This window comes from Physeter macrocephalus, chromosome 8 (assembly GCF_002837175.3).
Source record: "Physeter macrocephalus isolate SW-GA chromosome 8, ASM283717v5, whole genome shotgun sequence".
Lineage (NCBI taxonomy): Eukaryota > Metazoa > Chordata > Mammalia > Artiodactyla > Physeteridae > Physeter > Physeter macrocephalus.
In genome coordinates this window covers 72,485,516-72,496,085 of record NC_041221.1, presented here as the reverse complement: position 1 = coordinate 72,496,085, position 10,570 = coordinate 72,485,516, and the positions used below count along the sequence as shown (strand labels likewise).

Here is a 10,570-nt window from a genome sequence, read left to right as displayed (position 1 = left end):
CACACACACACACACACACACACACACACACACTAAAATAAAATAAAATAAAATGTACAATCCAGTGGCTTTAAAAAAAAAACAAAAAAAAAACAACTCACACTAAACTAAAAAAGACATTTAAGAAGGTATCTTCTCTCTGGCGTACAGAAGCTATTTTCTGTGTTCAAGGAAATAAATAGCTGTATTTTTGTGTTTTGGGTTCACATTTCTTTAAATACACATGGCTTGAGGAGAGGGGGAGTAGAGGCTGGAATCTGGAATGTAAGAAGGAAAAAACTCAGCCTCGGGCTTCCCTGGTGGTGCAGTGGTTGAGAATCCGCCTGCCGATGCAGGGGACACGGGTTCGTGCCCCGGTCCGGGAAGATCCCACGTGCCGCGGAGCGGCTGGGCCCGTGAGCCATGGCCGCTAAGCCTGCGCGTCTGGAGCCTGTGCTCCGCAACGGGAGAGGCCACAACAGTGAGAGGCCCGCGTACCGCAAAAAAAAAAAAAAAAAACTCAGCCTCAGTGTGATTTCCCAATATTACTCTGCCTTCATCATTCAGAAGGGCTAAACTAAACTTCATAGCTAAAGAAAACTTACCAAGTTGGCATCTTTCTCTACAGTGAGGGAATGGAGAGGATGTTTCATTGTAAGATGGTCTCAGTTTGAGAAATGCTATAGGACCACCACGTCTGCTCTGCTTGAACAGAACTAAAATGCTCCTCTCACACAATATTTAAAGTTGTGCAGAGTTGCATCTGCAGTGGTTGGTATTACATATCTCTTAAAGTGTACTTTTAAACAGCCCAAACAAAAAAGTACCAGAAGTACAGAAGTTTATCCTAACACTTTTAGTTACTGTAGAGATAGTACCATATTACAACCCAATGAGTTTTAATACAGTTACATTTCAGAACACAGAATGATCTATAATAAAACCTTTATTGTCCTAAGTTGGAGATCTCATCTCGCATTAGCATTAATAAAAAGGTTGTACTTGGCAGAGGTTTTTTTTTTTATTAACCTGTTTGTTGGCTTTTTGTTTTAAGGGTGGTACTCCTCTCTGGGAATTACCTCTGGGAAGATAATTATTACACAAATTATAAAAACAAATTCCTGTAACAATACCGAAGTGTGTACATCAATTCCAGACTTACCCTTAGGAGCAACTCTGCTAATATACAGCCAACAGCCCACATGTCCACACCTACACCATACATTCTAGCTCCAAATAGTAGCTCAGGGGCCCGATACCACCTGAAGAACAAAAAGAAATACTGTCATTTTAGGATGGAATTAAAGTATTTCTTAGAGAAAACTCCTCAGCAAAACATCATCTACTGATGAAATACACTTTTATGGATATATTAACTCAAGAAAAATTGGCTATAAAACCAACAAGTTCCATATTGCTGTCAGGAAATTACATACACCCTTAGTCCATTCACTCTCCCACTTTGAGATGAGTAACACCTTCTTTCTCCAGGAACCCTCAACACCATCCTTCCTCTCAGCTGATGACCTTATTTCCTACTTCACTGAAATAATGCAAGTAATGAAAAAAAATTTCTACAGACTCACCTTCAGTCATTTGTATTCTCACAATCCACCTTCCCATCCATAACTACAGATAAACTATCCTTGATTGTTTTTAAAGTTAATCCCTCAACTTGGGCACTGACACCCCACTCTCCTGCCTATTTTCAAGGATATTGCTCCTGCAATTCTCTCCTCTTTCTCCTACATCAACTTTTTGTTCTTACTAGATTTTTAACATCAATGTCAAACATACCATTATTTTTTCTAGCCTTAAAAAATAAACTAAAATATAAAGAAACAAAACACAAAAACTTCTTTGGACCCTACCTCCCCTAACAGTTACCCCTCATTCTCTGGTTGTCTGTTCTTACTGTCTCCATTTGCTCTTCTCTCATCCTCTTAAACCCGTTTCAGTCAGGCTTTCATCCCACCACTCCACCAAAACTGCTCTTGTCTAGGTTATCTAAATTGTTAATTCTCAGTCCTCACGTTAATTTGACCTATTAGGTAGCATCTGATTTGCAAGAAGAGAAAGTATGAGAAACGGGTAGATGAAAAGCAGTGGCACACAATACTCATGTATGTGGGTCCCTGTTTTCCTGAGTCCCCAGTGTTCCTGAATGATGGGCTTAATCTTTCCAGAAATTACATGAACAACTACTTATATCCCTTACTTTTTACTCAGGGCTCAGGTGACTGACACTCAGTGAGATCTATCTGGAGGAAGGTGACAAAGTAATTTAAAAGGATAGAGAATCTGATGATCTTCTCAGATTCTGAAGAGTCAGAGAAATTAACAAATGTCATCCTGACAAAATAAAATCTACCACCCCTATCTATTTAATGTGATTTTTAGTTTTTATACATAAAAAGTATAAACAGAAAATGGAAGCAACTAATAATATGCAAAACCCAAATATAAATGCACTGCTTTGTTTAGAGAATTTTCATTCACACTGAATGATATAAAATATGGAACCAAGACTGACCAATAAAATAAACACAGGTCCCCCAAATCACGTGCTTATATACAAGAATAGGCACAGTTCCAACCTACCTAACTAAACAGTGTAAGAAGTATAAATTAGTCCCCATAATAACTTGGTATATCTCTGAGGACTGAGTTAAATTCAACTCCGTTTGAAAGAAGGGCTGTATATTTTTTTCACTGTGGTAAGATATAAATAATATAAAAAAGAGCTATATTTTTAATAAAATACCAATAGTAATCCCTGAACTCTGCCAAAATTTCAGAGAAGACAAATGATGCTCATCTGTGTAATCACAATCATTTGTGTATATCCTACACAATATAAGGTTTCAGTTAGTTAAGGAATCCTTACCTGGTTACAACCTGATGTGTATAAGCTCTATTGGGGCTCCCAAATGATTTGGCCAGGCCAAAATCTGCCAGTTTTAGAACTCCATTTTCATCTAGCAACAAGTTGTTTGGTTTTAGGTCCTATATAATAAAGGTTTTAAACAAACAAGTAAGCAGGGTGGAGAAGAATATCACAATGATACATTTAGTTGGCTTAAATTTAAACTTAGCAGAAATGGGGTAACACCCCAAATCTAAACAACCACCAATATTATTTTTATTGACATAAAATCCTACAAAGCAAAATAAGATTGGCCATATTACTTAGTGAGACATTGGGTCAAGGTACTTAATTTCACTGAATTTCAATTTACCTACTTCACAGGTTTGCTGTGAGGATTAAATTAAATATTTCCTGTAAAAACCCTAGTGTAGGGACTGGCTCATAGTAAGCACTCAATAAATAGCTGCTGCTATTTAATTTAGTAACTATATATATGGGGAATTCCCTGGCGGTTCAGAGGTTAGGGACTCTGCACTCTCACTGCTGAGGGCCCGAGTTCATTCCCTGCTCAGGGAACTAAGGTCCCACAAGCCACGAGGCCAAAAACACACGAGGCCAAAAACAAAACAAAAACAAACAAACAAAAAAACCCCCACTATATATGAACTTCAGTAAATAAAAATATTAGGCATTTATAAGGATGAGGAATACAGTCTTCACAATCTATGCTAAAAATATATTAGCAATAACCTAAAAGGGATTCCAAGTGTAAGTATGAGAATTACTAACTATAACTTATATATTTTTAGCTATTTCATCTAAATAGGGTGCCTAAGAACATCTACCTATCTAAATTATCAGCCTTGTTCTAGTAGCTGAATGCTCCTAACAATGACTCAGCCATTTCAGAAATTTTATTTCATTATTTCCTAGAATTTTAGAGCTATTAGAAATATTTTTCCAAAGGTATTTTTGCATTGCATAATTTAATCCAGACTCCCACGGTTTTTGGTTTTGCTTATTTTTTCCCATTAGAACAGTATAGCACAAAGAACACTGGACTTCAAGCCAAAATGTCTAGGTTCTAATACTATTGTCAGTTGTCAGCTGCTGACCTTGAAAAAAAATATGTAACTTTGGTCAGCAACTTAGCTCTTCAACTATGAAAAACATGAAGGACTAGGTCTCTTCCATTTCTAAATTTCACATGGTAATTCAGCGTCCTCACAGCACCACGTAGTGGAACTGAAGGGAGCACACAGAGGAAGAAGGTTGGATAAAATGGCCCAGCTCTATCTTGTAACAATTTACATACTCAGGCCTTTTGTGTAATAAATCGGCTACATAAAGTCTGACTACAACGTGAAGAAGCAATAATACTTGGTTAAAAACCTTACCCTATGTAGAATCCAATGTTGATGTAAATATTCTAATCCTTGAAGAGTCATCAACATGTAGGCTTTGATGTGTGATGGTGTCAGCACAAGACTGTTATCTTTTATTATAACCTGTAAAGCAGGCATACAATATACAGGTAAGCTTTATTATTCCAAATGGACTCCACTATATAAAATCATTTACAGACATAAAATGGATTTATTCATAGAGGAGAATCTCAAGAGAGATTGCCTAACTCTCCTTAGGAAGTACTGTCAGAACCTCCAATTATATGGTTAGGGAAAGTATCTTTGGTTTGGAAAGAAAGCAGTGCTTTATGTCCTACTGCTTTGTTTTTAGGCATCCATGTAGCAAACATCTGTTGTTTTCACTTGCCCCCAGATACACAGCCCTTTCTGACAACAGCATTCAACACTCCATCTGTTCCCAGCTTAGTCCACATGGTTAAAGCAGGACTGTGCACTACGTGTAGCCTTCAGAGGTAGACACACGACCCAGGTATGGTCAGTCACCACACTGCAGCCTGCTTTCCAGACTAGCTCAGGGATGGGTATGTGAGCCAAGCCAAGGCAAATACTTGTGCTAGAATCAAAGGGAACAAAGCACTTTCTTTCCTCAGGGATTATTAAACTCTAAGGATAGAAGCCTGCAAGTGCCTGAGCCACTATATTGAGAAATTCTACCCATGAACAAGGAAACAGAGAAGAAAACACTGAGTTAAAGTGAAAGACTGTGTTACATTAGCATTATTTGTGAACTATGCCTCAAGTCAGTCAGTTTATTCCTAGACTTTTCGTTATATGAGCTAAAAATTCACATTTTCTTTTTTTTAAATAGGTAAAATATACCCTTTTAATCTCACAGTTCTATGAATTTTAACAAACACATCCAGTTGTGTAACCACTACCATAATCAAGATATAGTTTCATAACCCCCTAAACTCTCCCCAGGCCACTCTCTACTCAATCCTCCCCTCGATTCCCAACCCAGGCAAGCACTGATCTGATTTCTGTTCCTTTAATTTTGCCTTTTCCAAAAAATCATACATGGAATCATATAATATCAATAGCTTTTTGAGCCTGGCTTCTTTCATTTAGTATAATGTATTTGAGATTCACCTATATTGTTGCATATGTTAGTAGTTTGTTTCTTTTTATTGTCAAATAGTATTCCACTTTATGATTATACATTCACTTAATGAAAGCTATTTGGGTTGTTTCCAGTTTGGGTAGTGACAAATAAAGCTAAACATCTGTGTAGTCATGTTTTTGTTTCTCTTGGATAAATAAATACGTAGAGGTGGTATTTACTAGATCGTACCTTAAGTGTATATTTAATTGTATAAGAAACTGCCTAACTGTTTTCCAAAGTGGCTGCATCACTTTGCATTCTCATCAGCAGTGTATGAGAATTCTACTTGTTCCACATCCTTGGAATGTCCATTATTGAGATTCAATTAATATTAATGAAAAGTATAAAATCTTATTTTTCTCAAAAAGAAACCTGGCTTTTCTGTGATAATATCACAAAGAAGTTCCAAATCCTCCGAAGCCAAACACTCATTTTTCTAAAAAGTAATGTCAATAAGGTATTGGAAACTTGGTAGACAGAATGCTATTGAAATCCAACTCTTGTATTTAACCCTGGGAATATGGCTAAATGATCCAGAAAATCTTTGACTTGAGAACACATCTAGATTTCAACAAAATTAAGCATTCTTTTTTTTTTTTCTTTTTTTTTTTTTTTTGTGGTACGCGGGCCTCCCACTGTTGCGGTCTCTCCCGTTGCGGAGCACAGGCTCCGGATGCGCAGGCTCAGCGGCCATGGCTCACGGGCCCACCTGCTCCGCAGCATGTGGGATCTTCCCGGACCGGGGCACGAACCCGTGTCACCTGCATCGGCAGGCGGACTCTAAACCACTGCGCCACCAGGGAAGCCCAAATTAAGCATTCTTTTGACTGCCAGTACCTTCCAAGGTAGAAAATAAACATTTAGATTCTCTTTTGATAAATAGAGAAAAAAAAATTCCTCCAGGAATTTTAATCTTACCTCTAGGTCAGTTTCCATAAAATCAAAGACAAGGCTAATGTTAGATTTATGTCCAAAAGCATCAAGGAGCTGCAAAGCAAAATTTAAAAAAAATCATGTGATTCTCTATTAAACACTTGACAGTACTATACCAACTGAAGTAATTTTTTAAAACTTAAACAAGCATTTGGATTGTTGATAATTCTCTGTAAAGTTTAAATAATTTTATTAAATTTAATATTTATCCTTTTTTTGGGCTAAGAATTAGTACTTTGAAGCACAAGATACCAAACCTTACTATTAAAAAAAAAGACACTAAATACTTAACCTCTCCCTCCAAATTTTGGAGTTATAATAAAGATATGAATTAATGAAAACCTCATTTAAGTCTCCAATTTAGAAAAATTCCCAAACTTGGTACTTAAGAATATCCTACAAATAGCATCCGCAGCTATCATTCATTGAATGAGCGTGTTCTCTACGCCAGGCACGATCCCAGGTACTTTACGTGTATTCAGTGAGCTAGTCTCATAACAACGCTAGGAGGTAGGGACTATGGCACAGAGTTCAAGGGAACTTGCTAAAGGTCTTACACATGCTAGAGCTCTCTAGGCTTCAAAATGATCTCTGACAAAATCAGCTTGTATGCCAATATTTAATTTATTTCATCAGCTGTATAGTTTTTAAGACACTGCCTACAAGAACAATTAGGATAGAAAATAAATTTCAGCCTTTTTGCAAGGCTCATCTAGAACAACTTATTTTGCTGAGCCTTCACAATCAACATCTACCACATTCAGGAAAGGAAGGGTCCCAAATCCCAGAAACAACTTAGATCATACTCACACCAATTATATTTGGATGACTTAGCTCCTGTAATAATTTTATCTCTCTTAAAGCTGTTCTATTTATACCTACATAAAAAGGCAAAGAAAAAAGTGAAAAATAATTCTGAAATCTCAACCCTTCTTGTAAACATATTTTTTGGGAAAGGTCAGTCTGACGAAATAGCGATGACTATTCCTCAGGAAAATAAATAACAATTTTTATGACACACCTGTTTCCATTTTATATTGCTTTATTTTTAAAACAGCTTAGCACAGACTATGATAAATGGTGAAAAACGTATTCACTTTATCTGTGAGAGATCAGATCTGAAGACTGCTGGAACAACATGTACACAAGCATATAGGTGAGAAGTTAATGGCTCCCTTCTCTTGCCTTATGAATATCAGTGGCAGATTCTTTAAGCTAACAGCAAACTAGTGATTAGATACCATCTTGCCCAATGTGAAGGATGGAACTCAACATTTAAAATAAAATCTGGTACTAGTTATTACAGAGATGATGGATCCTTTATATAGGAACTATTTCTTGATGACTAAATAGGACTTAGCACTCTAGCAAATAAGGTTTTGCAAGAAGGGATAAAAAAAAATCTCCCCCCCCATACATTTATTCCATAGTAAGCTTTGTATACTTCCATGAATCCTGAATTTTCAAAGTAATCAGAAGCTCAGAAGAAGAAGAAACAATGGCTTGTAACAACACCTAAAGCAGTAATGAAGACATCAAGACAAGTCACTAATAACCTTGCTGTCTTCCATCTACTTAGGTGACTTGAATATTCTTCTGAACACCCAAATGGTGAAAATCACAAATATCCTATCTCTATCCCGAGTCTATCTTTATTCTTTTGGGACCCTGCAATAACTCTATCCAGAACCATTGTTAACTTTAATTAATACTTTGTTCTCTTCCTCACTGAGAATAAGAAACTTTCCTGTTCTGTCAGATTACATGAAATACGTTACTTACCATCTTTAGCTTCTGATCTATGTCCAAGTTTGATCTGGCAGAGGAAAAAACAAACACATTAGAAATATGTTAAATTATTTAGACCAATGCATATATATAAACACTTCAAGGACTTCATTGGTGGCGCAGTGGTTAAGAATCCACCTGCCAATGCAGGGGACATGGGTTTGAGCCCTGTTTCAGGAAGATCCCACATGCCGTGCAGCAACTAAGCCCGTGCGCCACAACTATTGAGCCTGCGCTCTAGAGCCCGCGAGCCACAACTACTGAGCCCACATGCCACAACTACTGAAGCCCGCGCACCTAGAGCCCGTGCTCTGCGACAAGAGAAGCCACTACAATGAGAAGCCCACATACCACAACAAAGAGTAGCCCCCGCTTGCCACAACTAGAGAAAGCCCACATGCAGCAACAAAGACCCAAAGCAGCCAAAAATAAATAAATTAATTAAAAATTTTAAAAATTCTTAAAAAAAAAACTTATAGCAAAATACATAGCAACTCATATGTAGCTAGTATTAGTAAGCAAGAAGGGAGTGGGAATCGTGAATCAGAAAGGCAAAATTAACAATATAAGAAAGGATCAAGTACCTATCATTCCTTTCCCCTTAAGTTTTGAATTACACATCTTTGTAAGATTAAATGAGGAACAAATAATTAAACGCATAGAGGCTAACAAACAAAACGAGCACTTCAAGTTAGACGACTTGGGAGGAAATACGTAACACATAAAATAAGATGCTTAATGTGTCCAATAATATGTTCCCAGGGACCACATTTTCCAAAAAGAAAAATTACAAATTGCGATGGATATAGAAAATGGTTAAACTGTTGTTACTGTGAATAAGCACATCAAACTGCATTAATAGGTTCAGTCTTACACAAAACCAATTACCAGGTTAAAGAACAAGAGCTAACTACTTTATACAATGACAATGTAACCAAGAATACAAAAAAAAAAAATCCTACTCCAGAAAATCAACTATTCTACTTTAAAAAATATCCCCCACCTATATACTACAAACAGAACTTTTAATTTAAAGGTAGGCTATTTATTATAGCACCAAAAAATATAAGGCACTTAGGAATAAAGCCAACAAGAGATGTATGAAGCTTTCCATGAACACTATAAAGCACTCTTAAAACATGCTTAAGAAATGAGATCAAAATAAACATAGCATGTTCATGGATAGGAAGACTCAATATCATAAATATGTCAAATATGTCAATTCTCTTTAATGGAACTAAATGTAAAGTACAACAGCATTTTTCAAGGACATTGACAAATGGATTCTAAACTTTATATGGAAAAGTAAGGAGCTAAGAACAGATAATTTAAAACATTACATTTTCTAAACATAATAAAAAATAGACTAGTTTCATGAAGCCATCTACTTCATCACCCAGATTCAATAACTACCAATATTTTGCCATACTTACTTCATTCATTCATCCTCCCCTTTTTGTTGGCTACAATATACACTTTTTCAAGTCTCAGACTTCATGTTATTTCATCCCTATATACTTCAAGTAGGCACCTCTAAAATGTGGACATTTTCTTACATAACTATAATGCCATTCTCATACCTAACAAAATTAATAATAATGCCAGAGGCATATAATAACTAGTTCATATTCAAATTCTCCTGATCTGTTTCAAATTTCTCAACTGACCCATAGAGTAAGCCAAGATAATTTTGAAGAAAAATAGCTATGTGGGACTTACCAGATTTCAAGACTTCACAAGGCAATAGTAATTATAGACTTATTGTATTGGAGCAGGGATGGGGGAAAAAAAAAGTCAACCAGTAAAAAAGAACAGTGTGCCCAGAAACAGATCCAAGTAGAAACTGGAACTTGGCATTACAACTCACCAGGAAAAGGACATACAATCAACAGTGTTGAGACAGCTGGGGAAAAAATATTGGATCCCCATACTACACAACAAAGAAAATTTAATTCCAAATGGAATGAAGACCTAAATGTGAAAAGCAATACTTAAAATTTTTAGATGAAAATATAGAATTCTTTATAACCTGGAGGTAGGGAAGCACACAAAAAAGCGAACCAATAAAGGAAAAAAATGGACAAATTTAACCAGGTTAAAATTTTAAATATCTGTGCCTCAAAACATACCATAAATCAACTAAAAGCCCAGCCAAAGACTGGGAGATGATGATGGAAAAAATTTTTACATACTGAAGTATGGAGAAGTCATTCTGGGCTTATACATGATTTAACAAACTTTTTGCTAACTAGAACAGCCTGTTTTGTGGTCTATCAAACACACATTGTACATCTGTTTTTTTTAGTTTTTAGTTTTTTTTTTTTTTTGCTGTACGCGGGCCTCTCACTGTTGTGGCCTCTCCCGCTGTGGATGAAGCACAGGCTCCGGACGCACAGGTTCAGCGGCCATGGCTCACAGGCCCAGCCGCTCCGCGGCATGTGGGATCTTCCCGGACCGGGGCACGAATCCATG

At 36.6% G+C, this 10,570-nt stretch overlaps 1 protein-coding gene across 2 annotated transcripts in view; it reads right to left on the bottom strand.

Annotated features, from left to right (window-relative positions):
* Positions 1 to 10,570, bottom strand: part of CDK7 (cyclin dependent kinase 7) — a 34,132-nt gene that overhangs the window by 13,805 nt on the left and 9,757 nt on the right. Inside the window, exons 3-8 of one of the 2 annotated variants that reach the window (XM_007129935.2) lie at positions 8,093 to 8,126; positions 7,121 to 7,188; positions 6,296 to 6,364; positions 4,246 to 4,356; positions 2,867 to 2,985; positions 1,142 to 1,241 (exon numbers count right to left, since the gene is read on the bottom strand). In XM_007129935.2, the coding sequence (XP_007129997.1) occupies positions 1,142 to 1,241; positions 2,867 to 2,985; positions 4,246 to 4,356; positions 6,296 to 6,364; positions 7,121 to 7,188; positions 8,093 to 8,126 (501 nt within the window). The remainder of the gene's footprint in view (positions 1 to 1,141; positions 1,242 to 2,866; positions 2,986 to 4,245; positions 4,357 to 6,295; positions 6,365 to 7,120; positions 7,189 to 8,092; positions 8,127 to 10,570) is intronic. The other variant, XM_024123423.2, reaches the window with a different exon arrangement.